This window comes from Bombus vosnesenskii, unplaced genomic scaffold (assembly GCF_011952255.1).
Source record: "Bombus vosnesenskii isolate JDL3184/JDL3185 unplaced genomic scaffold, Bvos_JDL3184-5_v1.1 scf7180000013263, whole genome shotgun sequence".
Taxonomy (NCBI): Eukaryota; Metazoa; Arthropoda; class Insecta; order Hymenoptera; family Apidae; genus Bombus; species Bombus vosnesenskii.
The window spans coordinates 1,140,151-1,165,065 of NW_022882923.1; the positions used below are offsets into that span (position 1 = coordinate 1,140,151).

The following is a 24,915-nucleotide window of genomic DNA, read 5'->3' on the forward strand; positions in this document are numbered from 1 at the left end:
GTGATAAGTCAACGATATATTCAAAATAATATTTATTGATATTAATATACAGATTTTTCAAAAGAATTCTAAGATATCTTCGGGTGGCTTACAAATTTCTAGTTTACATGAAACTTTATCTTTTGCTATTTTTATACATAAATTTTTATGCATTTTCAAAATAGAATTATAAACCAAAGAATATAATTATTAATGCAGCCAGTCATTATCATCTTCTGTATCTATGGGGGGAATGGGTGGTGGTTCATTTTGTAATATAGAAGACACCTGTAGAAAACATGATTTAAAATACATCTGGAATTAAAATGAATATGAATAAAAATAATTATATAATTATTTTCTTAAAACCTGTCTGAAGTCAGAAATTTTTGGTTCTGTATTGCTCATTTTTGAAGCATCAGTTTCTGTATTATTAGTAGGTAATTCTAATTCAACATCATTAGTTTCATCAGTATTATACAAAACTTGTAATGTAACATTCTAGAATTATATTTTCATTAAAGATTATAAGAAATGGTATATAAGTATATATGAATTAACTTGTTCATATACTTACTTTTATTGTAGTTGCTATTATTGCTCTTATATAACTTATAGAGTAGTATTCATCTACAAATTTATCTGATAAAATGTGGTAAATTCTATTCATTATATATTTGATTTCCTTGTTTTTATTATTATTCTAAGAAACACAATCATAAATATTAAAATATATAAAAAATGTATAGCATAAGAACAGTAGATGAAAAGCCTTACTTCATTTACTTCTTTAGAACTTGCAACTTGCTCTGTGGAGCTGCATTCTTCAGAAAGCTTAAGCATTTTGTTTTCTAATACCACTGTTTCTTCCTTATATCTTTTATTAAGTTCCTTCGCTTCTTCTAAATCTTTCTTCATGTTACTGAATGCAGTATTTGCATCTTCTAAAGATATTTCTAATTCTTTAATAGTTTTGTGCAAGTTCTCATTAATTTGTACTAAAGATTGTTTCTGAGTTTCAAGATCTTTTACTTGTTCTACATAAAAAATTGAACTATTATATAACCAATATACCGTTATATGACTAATAAGAGTATTCATTTTACCTTTTGATTCATTTAATTCTTTTTCCAATATGCTTATTCTCTCTCTCATTTCATTTAATTGAGTGAAATTATCAGTAGCTATATTATCTATATTCTTGTATGGTTGATTAACCTTTTCTTCAGACGTACTCATGGCTAACAACATTTTCAGAATATTATCCAAAGCCGTTTTATCTTTTATAGGAGATGTAGCATTTTGAAGTTCAAGAACATGAAACTATATATGACACATAATAGTATTTTAATAAATAAATATAAGTTTTTCAGCATATATGTACCTTGTCAAGCACTTTTTGCACATTATCAGCTATCTTAGACATTCCCATTCTGAGTTCTGCATTTGTCATTCGAGTTTCAGACAATAACATATTTAACCCTGGATCTATTATTGTTGGTACTGTTGAAGTTACTGTCTGTGACTGTAATGAATATACCTGACCATCCATGGTAATAAAGTTTGGCTACAATAAATCCATATGTTAATAATACAAGATGATTATTAAGTATAAATATATTTTTCAACACATTTAAATTTATATACTTGTATTTGCGTGGGTGACCATTGAGGAGTAATCACAGATGGATTAACAAAAGATTTGCAAGGAGTATTTGTTGTTGATACATCACTTTTTAGTTTTAATGCCTTATGTGAATTTTTTAATATTTCATCTTCAGATTCTGCTGGAGATTGTTTTTTCTGTAATTCTTCTTGAAATGATTCGACCTAAGATTACGAGATTATAAAATTAAATCAAAATATAAATTAAATTTTGCTGCAAATATATTATTTAAAATTATATTAAACATTTACTTACCTTCTTTTGACGAATCGGTTTATATGGTATGTCATCCTATAAATATGTTATTCATTATTGACTTCAAGATTCAATTACATGTATATATAACTAGACTAAAAGCACTTGAGTATACTTCAGTATCTTCAGAGTCAGTAGTAGTAGATGGGAGTTTTGGTAATATAGATTGTCCCATTTTTGCCATTCGTGATATAATAGAAGCTTTACCACTTGGAATTTTATGCAAATGGGCAGTTTCCCCAGATGTTTGTATATCTGCTACTTGTACTTCTATTAAGATATCTTTCTCCTTGGGAAATCCTGGTCCTAGACTAATCTATAAAACAATCATGTTTAAAATACATGTGTATTTACAATATACTGTTGCTTATTAAAACCTCATGTAAAACCTGTTTATTAGAAGGCACAAATAATATTCTTTTTAATCCTTTAACGCTCCCTAAAAGTGTTCTTTCCCAATTATCATCGATAGATATTTCTACTGTCATTGTTTGAAATGTTGTGGGAATGTCTTTAAGAGGCTGTGTTATTTCCGTTACAATAAAATATTTGATGGATATATTGTCTCCTTCTTTTACTGTTACATCTTTATTAACTGGTGATAAATCTTGATAAAGTACATTTTCTATCCTCCCATTTTTTGAAAAATATCTTGCTAAACCTACTTCTCTTGCAAATTCTATGCAAATATCATTATTTTCAAATAAAATTGACCAGTTCTCCTTATTGCTATCATAATAACTTGAATAATTGTTTGGTTGTATTACATATAAAAAATCTGGTGTTAATGTAACAACTGATACATGTTCTTGTTTGCTTTTATATAATACAATTTGATATATTCTTGTTGCAAGATTTCCTGTAAGAGCCATACCAAGCTTGCCAATTGAAATATAAGCCCCATTTTGCCTATAAGTAACATTAATTATTACATATCCAAAACAAACAATTAAAATAAGAAAATATACTCAAACTCACAATTTGAAAGCATGTACTGCTTTAGCTATTATGACTTCTGTTTTGTTCGAAATTGTTTGAGTCAAAGTACGGGGTGTATTTAATTTTTTAGAAATTTGTTTTGTCGAAGAGCAACTATCTAATGTTTTAGCTTGTAATCCAAAAATAGCAGCCAAATTTGATCTAAAGTAAAAAATACACATTTATTCTAAGCATGTCCTTGCAATTGCTAATTAATTGAATTAAAATTAAAGAAACCACCAGAAAAGAATAATGTTAAATTCTGTAGTGGTTATAAATTCTATAACCTTCGTATAAATATAAATTATATTTCGTACGAGTCATACCCAATTACATTTTTTTAATGTTATATATTAATACAATTAGTAGTTTATGAAGAAAGTAAACATACCCCGCTGCTGGCATAAAATCAGATTCATCATTGTCTCGTAAAATTTTATCGAGATTCGGTACCTGAACATTTCCTACATTCATGACTATAAATTAAATTTCTTAAATAAGAGCTTTTCTGTGCACTAAAAGAACAACGAAAAATATAAACTTAAACTATCTATAAACAGTAAATGACACTTTGTTACGTACAAATTACATGACTAATAAAATCAACGACAGGTGGCGTAATACTTTCTATTCATAAAAGTTAAAAAGTTACAGCTTCAATTCTATAAGTAATGTAAAATTTTTCAATAGTTCATTTAGAAACAGATACAGATACTAATTACGTTAAAATCTGACTAATATGAAATATTAAAATATACATAATAATGAACAAATTTTACAATTATAAAAATTTATATCCATTACACTCTAGATACAATATTATAAAAAATATAAATTTATTGTATATATTCTATATTTTTTCTAAGATAGAAATAAATGTCGACTGTCTATATATGGACTATAATAATATAATTTATTAAGAAAAATTGATATATACGTTTTGTTACATATATATATCTATACATGTAGCATTCTATATACATATATGGTACTACATTCATAAAATTATTTTAGTTCAAAAGTATAATGCACTCCTTTTCCTGGATATTGTTTTGCTGTCTGAAAGGGCATATTCATATATTAATCATTAAGCATAAAATTACAATATCTTATTTTTGAATGAAGATATAATCTTACTCTAGGTTGACTGCATTTAATTGAAAAGTAATCGATCATAAAGTAAGTTAGTACGAAGCCAACATAAATAGCAGCACCCTTCAGGTCACTGATGGATTGGCGAACACCATAGCTACACCGATCTCCTTGCAGCAAATCGAAACGCTTAGGTAACTACAAATGAAATAGCAGGATTAATTTATTATTATTATTTATTATTATTATTTATTATTTAGCATCAAATTACAATTATAGTTTAATACTATCAAATACCTACAGTTTCTCCATAACATATTCTTGGTCCAGGATGATCCCAAGGATAATAAGGATCTTTAGCTTCTACGCTTATCAGCGGTATGTCTGGATAATCTATAAGACTATCTTTATCTGGAGCATAAGCTTTATATTCATCAATATGCATGTTATACTTTTCTGCAGCAGCAATCCATTCCTCTTCCGTTTTTGGATAGGGGCCTGGTAAATGTTTCTTTTCATAAGGATCTGTAATACATAAAAAAAATATAATTAATGAAATTTTTACATCCCAAACAATCGTCTTATATAAGTTCCTATATAAGATTTTAACCTATCAAAAATACGAAAAGAACCTTTAATTACTCTACACAAATATAAATGTTTTGCTTACGTAATTTTTCCAATACAGCCCTGTGGTCACGCAATTTAACAAGCTGTTCATACTTTCTAATAAAGCTAATAAGTGGTGTATTTTTCAATACTTTTGACAAATTTCTACCCTGTAGCGCAGCCATTTTCAATGACTCGTATGCGTCGACATAGGATAATGCATGGAAGACCAATATTATATACTAATATCAGCTGATATGTATTGAATACATGTATGGAAGCGTACATTTTTATTTAATATTTATTATTATAGATAATATATCTATATTTTTTTTAAATCTGCATTTATTCTAATAAAATATGAAATCAAGGGCGTTTTAAAGTACACTAGTTTGAATTTCCCTAAACATAAAAATCTAATTGTTAATGTTTCACAGAATATAAAAGCAATGTGATTATTGAGAGACTTTTTAAGATAATTATGAAAAGATAACATATTGATGTCCTGCAGTCTATCGTTTCATTTTATTCAACGTTTTTAAATACAGTACTGCCTTACTAACTAGCCGCGTATCAATACCACATCTATTTAATATGGGAGACCCTATAACGGAAAGCAATAAGTAAATAAATTTGATAGTCCACATAAAAACAATTAAATGCTGCCTCGAAACTAGCACAATAAAAAAAGTATATGTAACGCTGAAATTTCAATCTATGAAAGCACCTCCAAAAAATGAGGAGGGAATTAGCGATGGTTAAGAAAGCTGAAGCTGTCAATTAAAATTTTTGATTTCAACAAATTATGTTAAATTTATTAAAAGAAGAGAAATAATTCAACTCGTGGCAAATATACAAATACATTTGTCAATTATATAGCAAATATAAGTTTATAGTAATTTTAAAAATTTAAAATACATAGAGGTAGAAAGTACTTTTGAATAGACCGTCACGATTTCCAATGTACTAATGGATATAAATGATGATACGGATCGACATTATGCGGACAGGTGAGGTATAATAACCACAAGAAAATGGCCGATAGTATGTGTTCATTGGTTGTATCGATTGTGGTTAAAGTTAGTGCAAAGTGTAATTAATTTAGTCATTGTAAAGGGTTGAACATACAGTTGAAGTGAAATTTGTTTTTATAACAAAGCATATTTCGTAATGGTATGTACAAATACGAATATTCTCAATGTACATAAAGGTTTTATAGTAAGATAGAATTTCCAAGTTTAATTAAAAATGAAGATGAGTTGTATATTTTTATGGTAATTATATTTTTATATTTGGATTTACTATATCAGCACAAACAAAATACGTATTACTAATACTTTGTTATATTTATATTAATGTAAACCTACAACTAAGAGAAGAAATTTTAATTGACTATATTCTATATTAGGTTAGGTGATAAGGATATATATACACATATATTAGATATATAAAGAAATTATGGAAAATTTTTACATGTATTAAACTAGTCCTTGAAACTTCATTAAAAATATCATAGACTAAGAATTAAGTCTAAGTACACATGAAAAAATGTGTAGTATTGTAAATACTCATGTTTCAGTAAAGGTTTCCATATTTTGCATTTCCAAAGAAAATTATTCTAATTTTTATTAAAATTTTCAAACTCTCTTGTGTCAATCTTTTTCGATGAATGTTTTGTAAAATTTGTATAATACATATTGTACTTAAAAATGTGCAGAACACATGAAGTAAGCAAAATGTACATTGTTAATAATACACAAAGAAAACATTCTACAATTGAAAAATGATATAAATTTTTATTTAGGTCATATTTTATTATGAATTGCTTTATACAAATATGCAGTTGCATAAATATCTGCAGCCTATTTATTACGTATTTCAATTCTGAGATATAAATCACTTTTTCCCTGAATATTTTTGTTCCTTATATATTATTCTATACACCCAATTCTTACATTATAGTCTATATATTAAAGGTCAGATATAACTAATAGGAACTACTCTTGTTATAATTATGATGAAAATTACTTATTAGTTTCTTTATTTTGCTCTTTGATCAGCTTCGTGAATAAGTTTGACCAATTTATCGGCAATCTTCTCATTGCATGCTCCAATTGCACGTGGTTGCATGATGTTAATCTTTTCACCTGTAACATGTATTGTTATTTTTATACTATATATGTCTTAAATGTAAGTCAATACTAAATTTTATGTGTAGAATGAAATTTTAGAAAACTTTGTATAACAAGTTTTTAATTGTCAATTGTCGGTCATTCTAATTTTTTAAATATACTTATAGTATATTTATTTACATATATCATATTACATATCATATTACATATTACAATTATGAAAAAGTACTGAGAAAAGGTATGTGTATAAACAGTTATTTACCTGTTTCACGATCAACAACGACACCACCTGCTTCGGAAATAATTAACGATGCCGCAGCAATATCCCACGTGGAAATACCTGGCCCCTCGATATAATAAGCCTCGACAGTTCCCATTGCGACATAACACAGTGTCAATGCCGCTACACCAAGTGTGCGAATGCTATAAAAAGAAATACCTAAATTTAGATAAAAAGTGACTGCATATGTAGAAATGCAAATACAGCTATAGGAACTAGCAATTTACTGTTGTTTGACAAACTTCGGTATAAGACATGGTAACTTGACTAGAACATGCATAAGCATGTAATGTACGTAAAATAAAAGTAAAATTGAAGTAGTCTGATTTTCTACCTGAATTCGGATTAATGAAATGAATAATTTATATAAGGAATAATTTATATGTAAAATTTTTTCTAACAAAGACTTTATGTAAGTCGACTATGTCTTTATGATAGAGTTTTGAAAAGTACACTCCTGGTATCCAGGGTTCATTCGGCATGAAAATAACAAATATAAAGATATGAAATACACAGATACAATTTATTAACTAATTTCGAATTAAAAAAAAAATGATAGGATATTTGAGTACCTTACCCTTGAGCTTCTAGAGCGATTGTTCTTATTCTTTCGATAGTCTTTTCCCTCATGTGATGCACTTTTATGAAACCACTTTCCATGCAAACCAAAGCTTTCGACAAATCTGTCAACACATCGAACATTTGTAATATCGAAGAATAAGGATTTAAAAACACATACAGAATAATATTTATTTTTTCTATACGGAATTCACCGTTTTATTCGGTCGAAAAATGATTCCTTTTGATATGTAAAGACACATTAAAGCAGCAAATCTTTTGCGACAATTTATTAACAATATGTCTATTAACTTAGACTTCGTAAATCAAAATTGTAATTTACCTTGAACATTAGAGACCTTTATAGGTTTGTTGTTTAAAAATGCGCCGCGACCCTTCCTCGCTGTGAATAGTTGTTCAAGAACAGGGTTGTAAACGATGCCAATCACCATTTCTTTATTAATCGCCAAACCGATTACGACACAAGTGAGAGGGAGACCATGAATAAAGTTGGTAGTACCATCGATTGGATCAATGATCCACGTCGGATCATCCGTCAACTCTGGAAGATCTTTTCCAGTCGATTCTTCACCGATAAATCTGTCACCAAATTTTTCATACATTTTTCTCCCCCAAAAATTTTTATAAAGTTTATAAAGTGAATTTTAAATAAATTTATTTACCTGTGGCCTGGAAACTTCGATTTTAGTTGACCAATGACCACCTCCTCTATCTTTCGATCGTATTCTGTTACCAAGTCCCAATTATCTTGCTTCTCATCAACATTTTTTGCACCATTGATAGCTGCCTTGAGTATCTTTAATAGAAAATTGTAAAAATTAATAATTTGAAATATTGTTGAACCTTTTTTTTTTTTAGAATTTTATTACAGCGAGAAATATCGTAAGCAAAAATTAAATGGTTTCAAGGAAAGCATAATTTCGTACAATACGTAGACATAATATTAATGAGTATATATAATACTTGTACTAACTTATGTAATTTAATTATGATCGCTAATGACTATTAGTCGATGCCATAATAAATAAATAGATAATAACAATAATAATAATTTCGTAGAATTAGTTTGTGTGAAGTTGCACGAGAAAACATAGTTCCCGATAACTTTATTGATAATACCTCACAATATTTTCTTATTAAAATATTTCCTAGATCAATAATATTTTGTTTTTACGTGTCATCTTTTATTATAAGCTTAACATTAACTGATATAAACATTTTACGTATTTCTAATAACCGATAATTTCTAGAGATATTTAAGTTCAAATTATTTATTTCACTAACTTAAAATTTTTCTTTTCTCTTGCAAAAGTTTCGCTAATCATTGAAAAAACACTTCTGATTAGGACATTTGAAAAGATCTATACAACAAGAAATGAATGTGCGTCACTTCGATTCATCGTATTTCCCCAACTCTATAAATAATGAATTCTACTTTTCCTATTGCTTATTTTTCCATGTATCAAGTAGTTAAGATCGTATTTCCGGCATACCGTATATTATTACTATCGTTTTTAATAACGATTAATTTTAGCATTTCAAATAGTTAGAAAACCATAATTTTTGATGTAACATAAGTGCAAAGATATAATTCGTTAAAATTTTTATATCGATTAGCTTGGAAACGAAATGTTTGATGAAGTAATCGTCTAATAGTCTAATTGATGCAGTTAATGTAATATACGCCCACGAATCTCGTTACCATTAAACCATTCATATTACGTAAAAGTTTGATAGGAATCGATAATCACAACATCTTTTAATTCCTTAAATGATGCCTATTCATCATGTTTGAATTAAACATTAGCGTATTATTTGAATGTTTCACACTTTTTTACACTTTGTTTTATTTTATTCAAATAATGAAACTAATCTATTCTTGTTCAATTCTTGTTCAATTCTTAATCAATTTCTTCCGACCTCGATAACTTTTTATGTAAAGTATTTTAACGATTAGTAATTAAACAAGAATGACTTATTGACTTTTTCCATAATTAGAGAAACAATATTGGGGCTATGCAAAAAACTCTTAAATTTTCTAATTCTTTAAATTTCTGATAAATGAAGAAACAAATAAGCTACTGAAATTTATTCCTAAATTAATATTACTTTTATATTTACCAATTCTAATCGCGTCATAGATAATCCACAAGAATTTGAATTAAAGTATTTCATTTTAAGTGAGAAATACCGTCAATGTCATTTATTAGAATTTTAGAATATAGAATGCAAATAAAAATCAGTAACATAATCTAAAACTAATTCAACTTATTGTAGTGACCATCCACAACTCAGCGACGCCAAACGAAAATTAAAATTCAACCAATGATCCGTGTCTTATCATCGCATGCCACCCAATAGTAGAAAGGTGAATGCTTATACACCCTTTATTTCTTACGGACATTATACATATATGTATGCGTGCTTACTTGTGCGGCATCATGAGTCAACTTGATTGCGAACTCGTAGTACACATCTTCCGCGTAGCGTGCCATCTCTTCAGATTTTCCCAGTGAACAGCGAACACGAGATCCTTGACGTGAAAACGTATCAACAGGTACTGCGTTAGGTGCAACAGCACCGCGTACTTTTTATTCGTACCGACTTAGAACGTGTCATAAAAAAACCGATTCAAGGATGACTCGATTTGTCGTTTAGTTCTTCCCCGTGTTGCCTGTGTATGATTTCGGAGTTATGTTTTTCCACATTTTGGACGTAAATAGACATTCCTTCAAATTGTGTTACGAGATAGTAACGTTTACACTGCGATTTTGTGCTTTAATCATGTGATTAATTTAGTAAATAACTGTCTGCATAAAAATTCGTTACGGCTCCAACTTAGAGTGGCTTTTACGATTCATTCGAGATAAAATCTCAAAATAGGATTTTAATGACAATATTCAGAGACTGACTTTTACTGTTAATAATCTTTCCCTTTTCCTTCTTTATCTTTCTTAATACATTATAATTGCCTACATTATTTAAATATCGTGTTTGTAATTTCAATGACTAGCTTTCTTCAAACATGTACCGATTAATTATTTGGCGATGTATATAGTATTCGCGTAGTATTTGCAAATTCGTTGGAAACATACGTATAAGAAATAAATATAGAATTTTCTAAAGAAAATAATTTAATTTTACAATATTTCCTGAATATTATTACGTAATAATTCGAGCGGATTTTTAAATTTTCCGTGTAAGAAGTGATTCACTTTATTCTGTAATTTCTGTGCATTATTGCAATGATTTGCACCGGGTCTCATTACTTATGGAAATATCGTATTCCCAGATACCGTTTCGTACACTGAGATTATTGTGGGAGAGCAAAGATTATTATCAAATGTAGTTAGCGATTTGCCAGATGGTTTTACTGCAACAACACAACGAACGCATAAAAGTATATTGTAAAAGACTGTGCCAAGGTAAATTACCGAGACTCGATCACCCTTTCACACTATGCTGATCAAATTTACTAAACGTGTATGTAAAGTACGCTCCTCGAATTTTTACGTCCCGAACTTGTTTTTGTGTCAAGAAATAAAAAAAAAACTTTTAATACTTTAAAAAATCTTCAAAATAATTTCACTAATTTAGTAATCCTTGCACATTTTCAAACTTAACAAATCTTTTAACAGAGAAATGATACATGGGATATAATAAAATTAAATATATTATCGTTTAATTGTTTCATAGCTTATTACACACTATCTTGATTTAAATGTGAAGTTTCAGCCATTGATAATGTTCGATTTTTAATACGAATGTAACATCTGTTATGTGCGAATGTACGCTCAATACCTGGAAGTATGTCACCTGTTACATCCTTGAGATTTTCAGATCGTTTTATTGTTTAATATCCTATTTTTTCTTTTCAACTAGTATTTTTTACCAGATACAATCTATTTCCTTTCTAAATTATATATAAAGCATAACCATATCTTTAGACGATTTCCAATAAAAACACGATCCTTCATTGTTGTTCGTTGCACAAGATTCACACATTTTTATTCAGTTTTTGCTTGTAATATTTATTCGACCATGAATTTTTCCAGCCATAATTTGAAATGTCTATGAATCACTATACTTCCTTGACCAACCTTCGGCTACTCTTTTCCGTATCTGTAGCTATCTGGCAAGTAATGTTCCATTCCAAACAGGATACGTATGCAGAGACTTCACTTGGTCTACAATTGTTCCGTATCTTTTCACAGATCTTATTAACACATTAACATATTAACATATTTCCAATTATAGTTTAATAATTATTTAATTTTCTGAAATCTATATCTCATGGAATTTTTATTTGACGAGAATGGAACTTTGAGTGAACATTTGGAAAATAAAAAGAGTAAATGTTTAATATGTATCTTTTGGTCAGTAATTTCATAAACATATATCAAATTTCCATAATATTTTTATTAGATAATATTTGAACATTTTGCTCACCAACGTTACTTTTGTAGTTTGAATAAATCATTTGTATGGTACTTACTCATAGGTCGATCAAATTCTTAACAATCATTATCTAGGTTCTCTTATGAATCATTCGAATTTTTTAGATTACATTCTCTTATTTTATTTTTTAGGATCAATTAAAGTATACTCGGTTGTTTAGAATTTTCACAACTCTTGTTTGCGACTCTTGTAAGCTCCATGAATCATGTTATTTACCTTTGTCTCTCAATACTCCCTATTAACCAAATTAATATTATTTAATTAAGATAATATAGATAAATAATATCATAAATGTCTTATTCGTAGAATCTTACAAATAAATCTTAACATTCTTCTTTTAAGCAGTGCATTGCTTTCACGTTATTTTACTTTTGAAAATTATCCTGTTCTTTCAATTAGAAGAAGAGGTATCAATGGTTAAACAAAATTATTAAGAATATAATAATACTTTTATTCAGTACATAATAATTAGAATATATAATAATCGAGCTGATTCTTCATTTAGAATTTGATCACGTCCTGGTCAATCTCTTCCTCATTATTTTCAGATCAGTATCAGTGATCAGTTGCTTTATTTCCATTGCTAGTGTTTCATTTGCTGCAGCAATTGTTTTTGGTTTCATCACATTATATTCCTCGTCTGCAAGAAGTTTAGTTCTGTTATTTATGCAATCGAATTTCAAATTATTCAATGATAAAGATAAAAAGATATTTAAATATTTGCATATTCGCCGATTCATATCAAATTATGTATATTAAACTAAATATAATAAATATAATCAGTGTATATTACTTTTAGAAATATTAAATATTTAATATTAATTTAGAAATATAAAATATAAAATTAAGGATTAAAATATTAAAATATCAAAGCGTAAAGTGTTCCTCGAAATATTGTAACATTTGGATCCGAAACGCAGTTACTGTAATCCAAGAAATGAATACAAAGAAAATATTAAAGTATCGTAGTATAACATGAAGCAGTCGTTCTTTTAAATTAAAAAAAAAAAAGGTTCTTCCTTTCTCTTGCCCATTTTATTAACGCACCTTTAGTGTCAATTACCGTGCCACCTGCTTCACAAATAATCAGTACTCCCGCTGCTACGTCCCAAGGTTGAAGATGATCCATTTGAAAGCAGTCTATCGCGCCTTTTGCTACGTATGCTAGAGCCATCGCAGCTGATCCCAAAAATCTAATTCTAGACATCCAGTTACGTAAAATAATTTTACCATTACTTCTATTCCTCTTTATTTCATTCTTTATCAGTCACTCTTCAATTCTCTTTCAATTTTCTAATTATACTTCTTAATTCAAATGAACACTCACCCTTGTGAAGCATTAAGAAGAGCTTCGAATCTTCCCCATCTGATATCTCGGTTTTTTGAAGGAATGCGAAGCGAGAATAACTCGAGCTCTATCAAAGACTTTCTTAGTTCTGTAAAAGATAACCGGCATAAAAGTTAGATTAATCGTTACAATTCTCGAACGAAATTATTCTTTCTGTCTTTATACTCCACGAATAATGACTATCGCCACTTAAGTTGATAATGAAGCTATTTCTCATACAAACTGGAAATTTTTCTATTATTAAAAAATTGAAAACTATCTTGAATTGTTTTTATAGATCTTTTATAGATATGGAAACGACTTCTTTTTCAAGCGTTTAAAGTACCATTACCAGTATTGCGTGAAGTTTTAATAGGTTTGTCGTTTAGAAATGCGCCGTGTCCTTTAATCGCGGTATACAGTTCTGAAGTGATTGGATTATAAATAATTCCTACTACGATTTTCTTGCAAACTGCTAGGGCGACGGAAATACAGGTGTTCGGATTTGCATTTATATAATTTATAGTTCCATCTATGGGATCTATGAGCCACGTAGGTTTGTCTGTTAACACTGGCGCATTTTTAACGCTAGCCGTAGTCTCTTCTCCAATGAATCTGTTTCAAAAAAATATTTCTATCGTAAAAAAAATATTTTTAAATAAATATTAATATTTTGTTTCAGCAATCCGGTTATATGCGACCATATTTAATTCGCGTGATTCTAATTAAATTAATATCTGTTTAATTGATTAGCGTTGGTTACTCACTCGTGATCTGGAAATTTTTCTTTCAGACTTTTGATCAATATATCTTCAATTTTTTTATCATAATCTGTAACAAGGTCCCATTCATGAGCTTTACTTTCTACAATTTTCTCTCCTTCAAAACCGCATTTAAATACCTAAAGAAAAAGCGGAATACAGATAAAAATTATCTGATAGGTGTTGGCTCAATGATAAGTAAAGACAAATCATTCCTTTAACTATAATAGCTACTTAATTTTTTTGTACTCAAGTTGGTCGATGTTATGTTGGATAATTGATTTAATAATTCTTCGAGAAATTTATTTTATTGCTCTTTAAAATATTGATTGGTTAAATTTTGCAAATTCTTAAAGGATCAATTTTAATCATTTTTATTCGAATGTTTCGTCATAAAGATATAAAACTTGAGAGGAATTCCGAATTTTTGAACGAACGCAAATCTTGTACATATTCCTTTTTAACTCTTTCAAGATAAATTAACATTGGATATGTAGTTACATTTACTAAGTGCATGAATTAATTCGACCTCTTTTTGAACAGAATTGAAGTTTCATTTATGAATTATGTAACGTGAATTCGAACAAAGTATTTCCATTGTTTAACTAATTATGAAATTGTGTAAATGCAGAGAGAATTTTTCAAAATTTCCTCAGGGTGGGAAAATGACGAATATAAACGAGTAATTTCTAAAAATGCGATAAAAATCGGTATTGTTAGAAAAGGTATAACTTAGTTGTCTCTTAAAATTATGTTAAAACGTATTATCTCATTAGTAAGTTTTTGAAAATTTCTCTTTTCAATGAGAAATAATATATCCAATGTTAGTAATAATATCTACCGCTGCGCTAATATCGATAGAATTTCACCAGAAAAGGAGAATAATTATCACTTACTTCGCCTGCTTTCAAGATTAACTCTTTGGCAAACTCAAAGTAATTCCTGATGTCCAGCTCGCTCGACATGATCGCCGATCCTGATGCTTTCGACAGAACGACTGATCGATTGAACGCACGAACCGCGTGTCGGGATCCTCTTATCTTTAACATCAGAGATACAGAATCGTGTAAACGGCATAAGTATTTGAATCTAAACATTCGAAGAGAATTCGCTATCTGAGATACCACATTGTAGTTTTGATTCAACTTGAAAAGTATTGATTTGAAGTTTGTAATGCGATCAGTTAAATCTGTTTTCGAAGCTGAGTTCGTTTAATTACAGTATAAATGTCTGTAATCGAAAGTTAAAAATGTTTCCTCACATTCATATGGCATAACTTTTTTTTTTAGGATATTCGTTTTTGTTTCTATATGATTAATTTTGCTTTGAGATATAATAACAATATAGTTACAAGTGATAACATATCGCTTATAAACAGTCTACTGCTAATTTTAAAAATCATCGACTATTGCGATTAACATCAATAACATACAGGCTGTTAACTGTTTAGTGTTGCAATCTGACATTTCGCGTGAAATATTTTTGATATTTTATAACTGTAACGCTGGATTGACATATTAAAATCGTAGGTGAATAAATATAATAATTTAATCTATAAAATAATTTTTCGTCAAATTGTATCACTAGATATCAGACCCCAGCTTTAATCTCGATGTTCTTGCATTTTTGAATTACAAGTTCAAGTAATACAGAAAATAATTACTTTCTTTAAAATCAGACTGGTATTGATCAAATTGGTCCCACTGGATCTGGAGGTTCACCTGCTGTCATACAAGAAAATATGAATTCTTTGCAAAAGGCTATTGAGACCATGGAAGAGAAAGGACTTCAAGAAGATCCACGTTATTCTCAGTTACTTGCTTTAAGGGCTCGTCAAAGCAACATGGGAGAGAAACAAGTTTTCACTACACAACAATTACAACAATTGCGGTATGTTATATGAAATATATTAATTAATCGATTATATATGTCGGAGTCAGGTTGGCACTTTGGGGCGTTCTATGAACCTTTACTTACTTTACCGTCGCGGATGTGATTAGTGTTTATCAGTGCGAATGTGGGCACTACAAGAGGCTATGGGTAACGGCAATAGGATGTACGAGATGATGGTGACAACGAATCCAAGTTCATCCACGGGATGACCAGTATCAGCGTGACTTACTCGGCAATTCGCTCAACGACTCACTAACTAAAAACTCCCTGAATCCAGATGAACCTACCCTTATATACTCATGTTCCCGCTTCTCAGGTCAATCCTTTTTCAATCGGGTTTTTAAGGAGAGTCATAAAATCATTCCGTACCTCTGTCAGGTACGCGGCCCTGCCGTGACCGTGGCTACGTCTGGTGACCCGTTATGTTACCTTAAACCTGAACCCATTGTCGTAACGCCAGGTTGGAACATTAAAAGTTGTTTTCCTTATTTTTATGGCTTAAACATTAAAATCTTGACAATGGTGATGGAAGGTTTTTCCCAGCATTCCCGACGGAAAGTCCCGCTATCCTTCCCTCTCCGACATATACGTATACATATTTATTAAGATTAAGTCTTTATACATAATTATTTACAGGATACAAATAATGGCATACCGATCATTAGCAAGAAATCAACCATTATCGCAGCAACTTGCACTTGCCGTTCAAGGTAAATTAGATAGAAATAATATTATTAGTTTTACGTCCTAGCTAACTATTCTAGTATTTGCATTGTTTTGTTTTGTATTATTTTATGTATGAAAGTAATACATTTTTCTGCATGTCCGGGACGCGTACAGTCTTAACTTCAGGTAGATCGGTCGATGCACCCACTTAATGGTTTAATTTATAACTTCATTATATTCTTTCCAACAAGAGTAGATATTCATATCGTGAAAATAGAAAGATAGAGTAGGATAATCTATAATGAGAGTTTGATGTAGAATTAATGTAAATAGGTGGAGCATCTCCCTCTTTAGGTGTGGGACAACGTACCCCTGTGGATCCATCTCAAGGACCTGTTTCTACAGCTCCACAAATCTCTGGTTCGAACTTAATTGGTCCAGCAATTTTTCCAAAAGCAAGTTGTCAGACACCACAACTTCCTCCTCAACCATATGTTAAAGCTAACAAAGTGACAACTGTTGCAAAACCAGTTGGTTTAGACCCGTTACTGATTTTACAAGAACGTGAAAACAGTGTTGCAACGCGCATAGCGTTACGAATGGAACAATTGAACAGTTTGCCAACTAACATGCCAGAAGATCTTCGTATCCAAGTTCAAATAGAACTACGGATGCTTAGAGTATTAAATTTTCAAAGACAATTACGATCAGAGATTTTAGCGTGCACTCGAAAGGATACTACTTTAGAAAGTGCAGTGAATGTAAAGGCTTATAAACGTACGAAAAGACAAGGTCTTCGAGAAGCTAGAGCTACCGAAAAACTCGAAAAACAACAAAAATTGGAAGCTGAACGTAAACGCAGACAGAAACATCAGGTAATTAAATTTCTAACTTTTCAAAATGCTATTAAATAGAAAATAACATATAATCTTTATTGTTATTTTACCAGGAATTTATTAATTCTGTACTTCAACATGGTAAAGATTTCAAGGAATTTTATCGAAATAATGTGGCCAAATTGGCCAGACTTAACAAAGCTGTTCTCAATTATCATGCAAATGCTGAAAGAGAGCAGAAGAAAGAACAAGAGCGTATCGAGAAAGAACGTATGAGACGTCTAATGGCAGAAGACGAAGAAGGTTACAGAAAACTGATTGATCAAAAGAAAGACAAACGATTAGCATTTCTGTTATCACAGACAGATGAATATATCGGTAATCTTACTGAGATGGTAAAGCAACATAAGATAGAACAAAAGAAAAAGCAGGTGGAAGCACGGAAGCTTAAGAAGGTACACATATTCTTTACTGCTTTCATTAATCTTTATTAATCAGTTTAATAAATACTGTGTTATCACTTATATAGAAAAAGAAGAAGCAACAAGATGGTGAAGAAGCTGATGATGGAGATGATGATACTCGTGTTGGGGTGATTGAAATAGCTACTGGCTGCACATTGACTGGCGAAGAAGCTCCACTAATGAGTCAACTCTCAACATTTTTAGAATCCCATCCAGGTTGGGAACCAATTGAATCAGAAAGTGAAGAAGATGGAGATGATGAAGAAGAAGGAAACGAAGGTGAAGAAAAAGGTGAAAAGTCTACTGGCGATTTAGACGAAGAAAAAGTTAAAAAAACGATACAGAAAGCCAAAGTAGAAGATGATGAATACAAAACCGAAGAACAAACATATTATAGTATTGCACACACCGTTCATGAGATAGTAACAGAGCAAGCATCTATCATGGTCAATGGAAAATTGAAAGAATATCAAATAAAGGTTTGATATTAATATGTTTTCAAGCATTCAAAACTGTTTTTACAACATATATCCTAAACTTTCCATCAATTTTAGGGCTTGGAATGGCTAGTTTCATTATTTAACAATAATCTGAACGGTATACTTGCGGATGAAATGGGTCTCGGTAAAACTATTCAAACAATAGCTTTAGTGACTTATCTTATGGAGAAAAAAAAAGTGAATGGCCCATTCCTTATAATTGTTCCTTTATCGTACGTATTACTTTTGTTAAATATCCTAAAATATAAGAAATATAAAAAATAAAAGAAAATTATATTTTTAATATGTTATTCTAACGTTTAAGACTTTCTTTTAGAACGTTATCAAATTGGGTGCTTGAATTTGAGAAATGGGCCCCCAGCGTCGTAGTTGTATCATATAAAGGTTCACCAGCTAACAGAAGAGCTATTCAGTCTCAAATGAGAGCTACTAAATTCAACGTTTTACTTACTACATACGAATACGTTATTAAAGACAAAGCGGTCTTAGCAAAATTGCAGTGGAAGTACATGATTATAGATGAAGGACATCGAATGAAAAACCACCATTGTAAGCTAACTCAAGTGCTAAATACTCATTATCTGGCTCCTCATCGACTCTTACTGACAGGAACGCCATTGCAAAATAAATTGCCTGAATTATGGGCATTATTAAATTTCTTACTTCCTTCAATCTTCAAATCTTGCAGTACTTTTGAACAATGGTTCAATGCTCCATTTGCAACCACTGGCGAAAAAGTCGAACTAAATGAAGAAGAAACTATTCTTATTATACGTCGATTACATAAAGTATTACGTCCTTTCTTATTGAGACGTTTAAAAAAAGAAGTTGAGTCACAGTTACCCGACAAAGTAGAATATATTATAAAGTGTGAAATGTCTGGACTGCAAAAGGTTCTCTATAAACACATGCAAAGCAAAGGAGTATTGTTAACTGATGGCTCAGAAAAAGGAAAACAGGGTAAAGGAGGTGCTAAAGCTCTGATGAATACTATTGTGCAGTTAAGAAAATTATGCAATCACCCATTCATGTTTCAAGCTATTGAAGAAAAATACTGCGAGCATGTAGGTACACAAGGATCTGGTATCGTTACTGGTCCCGATTTGTACCGTGCATCTGGAAAATTTGAATTGTTAGATCGTATTCTTCCGAAATTGAAAGTAACAAATCACAGGGTACTATTATTCTGCCAAATGACACAGTTAATGACAATTATGGAAGATTATTTAAATTGGAGAGGATTTAAATATTTACGATTAGATGGTGCTACAAAAGCTGAGGATAGAGGAGGTTTACTAAAAAAATTCAATGATCCTGGTTCTGAATACTTCTTATTTTTGTTATCAACTCGTGCCGGTGGTCTTGGATTAAATTTGCAAGCTGCAGATACCGTTATTATTTTTGATTCTGATTGGAATCCACACCAGGATTTACAAGCACAGGATAGAGCACATAGAATTGGTCAAAAAAATGAAGTACGTGTAATCAGATTGATGACGGTTAATTCGGTTGAAGAAAGAATATTAGCTGCAGCTAAATACAAGTTAAATATGGATGAAAAGATTATACAAGCAGGAATGTTCGATCAGAAGTCCACTGGTTCTGAACGACAACAATTTTTACAAAGCATTTTGCATCAAGATGATGCTGAAGATGAAGAAGAAAATGAAGTACCAGACGATGAAACGGTCAATCAGATGATCGCACGAACAGAAGGTGAATTTGAAATATTCCAAAAATTAGATTTAGAACGAAGAAGGGAAGAAGCAAAGCTAGGTCTAAATAGAAAATCTCGATTATTAGAAGAAGCTGAGTTGCCCGATTGGTTAGTAAAAGATGATGATGAAGTTGAAAAGTGGGCGTCTGAAGAAGAAGAAGATAAATTCCTTGGGCGTGGCTCGAGACAACGAAAAGAAGTTGATTATACTGACAGTTTGACTGAAAGAGAATGGCTAAAAGCAATCGACGAAGATGTTGCTGAATATGAGGAAGAGGAGGAAGACGATAAAAAAAAGAAGAATACGCGGAGGCGAAAGAAAAAGGGCGAGGAAGACAACGAGCTTATGCAAAAGAAACGAAAAAGGATTTTAATTGATCCAAAAATAAAACGAACTTTGAAGAAGTTGCTTATGGCAGTCATTAATTACGCTGATAGCACAGGTAGAATTCTCAGCGAACCGTTTATGAAATTACCATCTAAAAGAGAATTACCGGATTATTATGAAATTATTAAAAAGCCATTAACTATCAATAAATTACTTCAAAAGATTGAAGACGGAAAGGTAAATATATATTATTTCTTATATATTCTCTATTTTGTAATTATTGTAATTATATCTATTCAATTCTATATTCTATATTCAATATCTTCATCAATTCTATATTCAATTATAAAGTTTATTCTATACTTATTATTACAGTACACTGACTTTGACGAGCTTGAAAAAGATTTTATGCAGCTTTGCAAAAACGCACAAATTTATAATGAGGAAGCTTCTCTCATATACGAAGATTCCATTGTTCTACAATCTGTTTTCATGGATGCACGTCAACGAATTGAAGAGGAAAGCAATATTTCTGACATAAATGATAAAGGTACTTCTTATTATCGCACTTTAATAACAGAAAATGAAACAATAAGACTAAAATGATTGTATGTGCATGCAATTTTTATAAGATCAAGGTGAAGAAGGATCAGATGCAGATTCTAGTGTTAGAAGAAAAATTAAATTGAAAGAAAAGAAGATTGAAGGTAGAGGAAGTCGGAGAAGAAAAGTCATTAAAAGATATATATCAGACGATGATGACAATTGAAGATTATACACGTACAGTAAAATTTAGTGTTAAGTATTAATACCAATGTACCTCTCAAACTTGATTATTTTTTTATATTGAAACATAAATTGCTATCTTTAATACTTACAGGATTATCCACTTAATTCGGACCCTGCGTTCGCGAGAACATATGAGAATGGCAATGTATGAGCTGTTGTTAGAAGTATAATTAGGCGAGAACACAGCGCCTTCAAACACAATTTTAAACAAAACATTGTAATTACATTTTAGGTAAGCATAATCCAAGATATGAGTTATTAAAAGTGAAAAATTAAGTTATATGTGGCAACAGAATCGGGTGCGTTTGCTTGCTTCGAAGCTTCAGGAGCACGCAGGGACATGAAATAGTCGGGCGAAAACGCGAGGCTCGCTTTCTCACCGATCGTTTTCTCCTTATTGTGACCTCAAATTTATAGTCCATCGGCGATTATCAAACTGGTCTGTGTCCTCGCCTAATTATACTTCTAACAACAGCTCATAGATGGCGAACGACATTTGATTGCAATAATGGATAACTCTGTGTATATATATATATATATCTTATATATATAAAAACTGAGTTGTGGGTAGATTGTAATATTTCATTGTGTTCTATGAATGGAAGAGTTATGTATGTTATGGTAAAACATTTAATTTTGTATTACGTTATGTAAGTGTAAATAAAGATATTGAAAAACTAGAAAAAAAAGAAAAAATGGTTCATACACGTAATTCGTAAAGTGTTCATACCGTTTGACTCCCACGAAGTTCATCCTATCAAACCCCTTACGATGAGTGAATGTAATTAAAATAAACAAAATTTCGAAACTGTATATTAAAAAATGTATTGTTCTATACATTATTCAATTCTGCCAAAGTCGCAAAACTTTATCTTTTCCACCAGATGCAACACGCAACCCGTCTGGAGACCAATCCACTGCATAAATTTCATCTGCATGACCAGGTAAATCTTGGCAAAGTTTTTTTGTTTTTAAACTCCATACTAGGATAAAAATGTAAAACAATTTTAATAACAAATTTAGGTCCAAATTAACATATTAGATATAATTTGCTTACGTTTTAAGGTAGAATCTGCGCTACTGCTGACAAGTAAACGGGAATCTGCACTCCATGAGATTGAGTATACAGCTTGCACATGACCTCTTAATGAAGTTATATACTTCCCTGTATTTGATTCCCATAATTTTATAGACTTATCAAATGAAGCAGATGCAATTATGCGACCATCTGGCGAGAATTTCACATCATTAATTAACTGTTGGTGTCCTGTCATTCTTGCTAAAATGAATAATAAAAAAATAAATATTTTTACTTTATGATACTCATTGTACTTATGTAATAATGAATAATACCAATAAATTTCTTTTCCTTTTCTGGTCTCCATAGAAATAATGTAAAATCATCAGAACCAGAAACAAGTAGTTCTTCCCCTACAGATTCGTAACGCTTCTTTGCATATTCTAGGCGATCTTCATTTGTTTCTTTATCTTTTCCAAGATGAAAAGAACCAGTTCTAAGTACATAATCCACATTCAATGCTAAAGTGTTCACCCAATGTGCATGACCTTCTAAAGTCCTACACAAGATTCCCTAAATATATTCAATCAATTTTAATGAAACATTTAATAATTTTACAATGTTCAAAGTATTTTTACAAAACTTACATCTTTAGCTCGCCATACTTTGATAGTCCTATCTTGTGAACCAGAATAAATAAGGCCACTACCACCCCACTTAACACATGTCACACTTTTTGTGTGACCAGATAAAGTACGAATAGTTTGTGAGCGTACTGTGTCCCATATCCTCAGGTCACAATCTTTTGAACCACTAACTAAATACTGGCATTCAGGATTTTTATGATATGGTTCCCAACATAAAGAGGTGATCCACATTTTGTGTCCTAACATTGCTTTTCCTACAAATTTATAAGAGTAAAATGTAAATCATATTACTAATTTATGTTCATTAAAAGTAAACTTCTAATACTACTTGCCTATCTGTGTCCCTGTTTTTGGATTCCATAATAAAATTGTACCATTTTTACATGCAGATGCAAGCTTAGTTCCACATGGAGACCATGATATACATAATACCCAATGTTTATGACCTTCACATGTATATTGTGGAGTTTGCGTATATATATCCCAAAATCTTACTGTTGTATCTCCAGAACCACTAGCTAAATATGTTCCAGCTGGTGAGAAAGCGACTGATATTACAGCCTCTTTATGACCTGAATATAATAAATGCCTTTACTTTATATAATATAAAGTTCTATCATTTTATATAATAAAATATATACCTTCCAATGACCCAGTACACCGTGTAACTGCTCTAACTTTAAAAATTGCTTGTGGCTGATATATAATATCAATTACATCCTCACTAATGCTAAAATTTTCTTTGATACTGTTTTCTAAACTATCTGTGATCTCAATGTTATTTACATAAAAAGCAAAAGGTATTGATTCTTCAGTTTGTAGAAGTGCATTACAAATTTCTTGTAATTTATCAACAGTAATATTTATGGGTAAATCTAGTAAACCTCCCGGTAATATGTCACCCTTATCTGATTTCAAACGTGATAAAATCCGTTTAACATTTTTTATTTCTGCTGAAAAATTTTCATTGTGCTGCTTGGTCTTATCTTCTTCTTCAAGTTTTCTTTTACTCATGTTGAATAAATTATGAGATATCTTTCAGGACAAGCAATCTAAAAATTTGTATAAAACACATGCTTATGTCTTTTTTAAAAATATTTATTGCAAATGATAAATTAAATAACTTACATAAATTGTCACATTTAATTTTCATTACATAAATCAAAAATATTTTAATCACCTTATATACTAGTAAGAAATATGTTTCAAGACAACAAGAATATCAAACATTTCTTTCAAAATAACTAATTATTTATGTGTAAAAATAATTATTCACGTGGTTAAAATAACTCAAACTAAACCTATAAACTGTGATTTAATACATATAACTACTATAACCTATTCATGTTTGTAAGAGTTGATTAATCAAATTTTTAAAAATGTTGATTCAATTCCTGGATTTGGTGAAAAAGTAATTAATTCTATAAGATATCATTGAACTCTTTTCTCAAATATGTTTTTCGAAATATAATATTGAATTGCTGACCACGTTTAGGGAACAAATCTGACCACTGCTCAATTATGGGAGAATTATCACCAGAAATTCTGTTACGAAAGAACTTATAGAAAAAATAGGTGAGAATAGTAAGGGCCAGATAGCAAGATAGAATTTCGGTCAATTAATAAGGCTATAGTTAGATTGTTATAATTATCATTTATATATTCATGTCATTTTATACATATTTATATAATTTTTCAGTTTTTATTAATAGTATTAAGGATTTTCCTTTCTTTTATAGAAAAATACGATTCATAATATAAAAATGTTTATGATATAAAAATCAAATAAAAATATTAATAACTAAATCAAATTCGTTATTAAAAGCGAAATTAATAATTTAAAAAAATATATATAATAAATTAGAATTATATTTGAAAAATTATTCATAGTAATATTAAAGCTGCTTTTTCAATTATCTGTAAATGGAATTTTAAAAAAGG

At 30.1% G+C, this 24,915-nt stretch overlaps 6 protein-coding genes across 10 annotated transcripts; 1 reads left to right on the forward strand and 5 right to left on the reverse strand.

The window, feature by feature from the left end:
* Window positions 1–60: 60 nt before the first annotated feature.
* Window positions 61–3,352, reverse strand: LOC117231456 (FK506-binding protein 15). The gene is made up of 12 exons (XM_033489911.1): window positions 3,270–3,352; window positions 2,879–3,040; window positions 2,290–2,809; window positions 2,016–2,216; window positions 1,901–1,936; window positions 1,627–1,809; window positions 1,364–1,546; window positions 1,086–1,302; window positions 757–1,016; window positions 557–682; window positions 349–480; window positions 61–267 (listed from the first exon to the last, which is right to left on the reverse strand). Exons 1-12 carry the CDS (start codon window positions 3,350–3,352, stop codon window positions 190–192), a joined length of 2,181 nt encoding a protein of 726 aa, XP_033345802.1. The 3' UTR covers window positions 61–189.
* A 445-nt stretch (window positions 3,353–3,797) lies between these two features.
* Window positions 3,798–4,805, reverse strand: LOC117230856 (NADH dehydrogenase [ubiquinone] 1 beta subcomplex subunit 8, mitochondrial). Its single transcript, XM_033488736.1, has 4 exons — window positions 4,641–4,805; window positions 4,272–4,495; window positions 4,016–4,168; window positions 3,798–3,937 (listed from the first exon to the last, which is right to left on the reverse strand). The coding sequence occupies exons 1-4, from the start codon at window positions 4,762–4,764 to the stop codon at window positions 3,884–3,886; spliced, it is 555 nt and encodes a 184-aa protein (XP_033344627.1). The 5' UTR covers window positions 4,765–4,805; the 3' UTR covers window positions 3,798–3,883.
* A 795-nt stretch (window positions 4,806–5,600) lies between these two features.
* LOC117230818 (ATP-dependent helicase brm-like) lies at window positions 5,601–22,589 on the forward strand. 2 transcript variants are annotated; one of them, XM_033488656.1, is made up of 11 exons: window positions 5,601–5,752; window positions 15,795–16,006; window positions 16,646–16,719; window positions 17,009–17,550; window positions 17,625–17,966; window positions 18,041–18,454; window positions 18,530–18,687; window positions 18,792–20,757; window positions 20,896–21,070; window positions 21,153–21,317; window positions 21,401–22,589. In XM_033488656.1, the coding sequence occupies exons 1-10, from the start codon at window positions 5,750–5,752 to the stop codon at window positions 21,287–21,289; spliced, it is 4,023 nt and encodes a 1,340-aa protein (XP_033344547.1). In that variant the 5' UTR covers window positions 5,601–5,749; the 3' UTR covers window positions 21,290–21,317; window positions 21,401–22,589. The 2 variants fall into 2 exon arrangements, with proteins under 2 accessions (XP_033344547.1, XP_033344557.1); XM_033488666.1 differs by having other exon boundaries at window positions 21,153–21,300.
* On the reverse strand, window positions 6,404–10,264 carry LOC117230848 (inositol monophosphatase 2-like). The gene is made up of 6 exons (XM_033488725.1): window positions 10,000–10,264; window positions 8,233–8,366; window positions 7,893–8,149; window positions 7,569–7,674; window positions 6,974–7,134; window positions 6,404–6,726 (listed from the first exon to the last, which is right to left on the reverse strand). Exons 1-6 carry the CDS (start codon window positions 10,063–10,065, stop codon window positions 6,620–6,622), a joined length of 831 nt encoding a protein of 276 aa, XP_033344616.1. The 5' UTR covers window positions 10,066–10,264; the 3' UTR covers window positions 6,404–6,619.
* On the reverse strand, window positions 11,228–21,746 carry LOC117230836 (inositol monophosphatase 3-like). Of its 3 annotated transcripts, XR_004492877.1 has the most exons (9): window positions 21,690–21,746; window positions 15,013–15,156; window positions 14,123–14,256; window positions 13,708–13,970; window positions 13,356–13,464; window positions 13,076–13,227; window positions 12,490–12,668; window positions 12,020–12,263; window positions 11,228–11,757 (listed from the first exon to the last, which is right to left on the reverse strand). XR_004492877.1 is itself a non-coding variant. In XM_033488699.1 (7 exons), exons 1-7 carry the CDS (start codon window positions 21,729–21,731, stop codon window positions 12,541–12,543), a joined length of 972 nt encoding a protein of 323 aa, XP_033344590.1. In that variant the 5' UTR covers window positions 21,732–21,746; the 3' UTR covers window positions 12,456–12,540. The 3 variants fall into 3 exon arrangements, 2 of the variants coding, with proteins under 2 accessions (XP_033344590.1, XP_033344602.1); XM_033488699.1 differs by lacking the exons at window positions 11,228–11,757; window positions 12,020–12,263 and having other exon boundaries at window positions 12,456–12,668; XM_033488711.1 differs by lacking the exons at window positions 11,228–11,757; window positions 12,020–12,263; window positions 21,690–21,746 and adding an exon at window positions 15,780–15,831 and having other exon boundaries at window positions 12,456–12,668.
* On the reverse strand, window positions 22,110–24,515 carry LOC117230824 (notchless protein homolog 1). Of its 2 annotated transcripts, none has more exons than XM_033488687.1 (7): window positions 24,103–24,515; window positions 23,616–24,026; window positions 23,307–23,546; window positions 22,975–23,228; window positions 22,663–22,900; window positions 22,367–22,537; window positions 22,110–22,292 (listed from the first exon to the last, which is right to left on the reverse strand). In XM_033488687.1, exons 2-7 carry the CDS (start codon window positions 23,986–23,988, stop codon window positions 22,153–22,155), a joined length of 1,416 nt encoding a protein of 471 aa, XP_033344578.1. In that variant the 5' UTR covers window positions 23,989–24,026; window positions 24,103–24,515; the 3' UTR covers window positions 22,110–22,152. The 2 variants fall into 2 exon arrangements, with proteins under 2 accessions (XP_033344578.1, XP_033344572.1); XM_033488681.1 differs by having other exon boundaries at window positions 22,367–22,588; window positions 24,103–24,513.
* Between the last annotated feature and the right edge of the window lie 400 nt (window positions 24,516–24,915).

Coding starts and splice junctions, on each gene's coding strand:
- LOC117231456 (XM_033489911.1), bottom strand. CDS start 3,352: ATGAATGTAGGAAATGTTCAGGTACCGAATCTCGATAAAATTTTACGA. Junction 1,547..1,626: donor GGTCACCCACGCAAATACAA/GTATATAAATTT, acceptor GATTTATTGTAG/CCAAACTTTATTACCATGGA. Junction 1,303..1,363: donor TGCAAAAAGTGCTTGACAAG/GTACATATATGC, acceptor TGTCATATATAG/TTTCATGTTCTTGAACTTCA.
- LOC117230856 (XM_033488736.1), bottom strand. CDS start 4,764: ATGGCTGCGCTACAGGGTAGAAATTTGTCAAAAGTATTGAAAAATACA. Junction 4,496..4,640: donor GGCTGTATTGGAAAAATTAC/GTAAGCAAAACA, acceptor TATGTATTACAG/ATCCTTATGAAAAGAAACAT. Junction 4,169..4,271: donor GAATATGTTATGGAGAAACT/GTAGGTATTTGA, acceptor TTTCATTTGTAG/TTACCTAAGCGTTTCGATTT.
- LOC117230818 (XM_033488656.1), top strand. Junction 16,720..17,008: donor ACTTGCACTTGCCGTTCAAG/GTAAATTAGATA, acceptor TAATGTAAATAG/GTGGAGCATCTCCCTCTTTA. Junction 17,551..17,624: donor AACGCAGACAGAAACATCAG/GTAATTAAATTT, acceptor TTATTTTACCAG/GAATTTATTAATTCTGTACT.
- LOC117230848 (XM_033488725.1), bottom strand. CDS start 10,065: ATGGCACGCTACGCGGAAGATGTGTACTACGAGTTCGCAATCAAGTTG. Junction 8,150..8,232: donor TCGAAGTTTCCAGGCCACAG/GTAAATAAATTT, acceptor ATTTGGTGACAG/ATTTATCGGTGAAGAATCGA. Junction 7,135..7,568: donor ATCGCTCTAGAAGCTCAAGG/GTAAGGTACTCA, acceptor TTCTTTTTATAG/CATTCGCACACTTGGTGTAG.
- LOC117230836 (XM_033488699.1), bottom strand. CDS start 21,731: ATGGACTATAAATTTGAGGTCACAATAAGGAGAAAACGATCG. Junction 13,465..13,707: donor TAAAACTTCACGCAATACTG/GTAATGGTACTT, acceptor TATCTTTTACAG/AACTAAGAAAGTCTTTGATA. Junction 12,669..13,075: donor CACGGTAATTGACACTAAAG/GTGCGTTAATAA, acceptor AACTTCTTGCAG/ACGAGGAATATAATGTGATG.
- LOC117230824 (XM_033488681.1), bottom strand. CDS start 23,988: ATGAGTAAAAGAAAACTTGAAGAAGAAGATAAGACCAAGCAGCACAAT. Junction 23,547..23,615: donor GTGTACTGGGTCATTGGAAG/GTATATATTTTA, acceptor TATTATATTCAG/GTCATAAAGAGGCTGTAATA. Junction 22,901..22,974: donor AAGTATGGCGAGCTAAAGAT/GTAAGTTTTGTA, acceptor GAATATATTTAG/GGAATCTTGTGTAGGACTTT.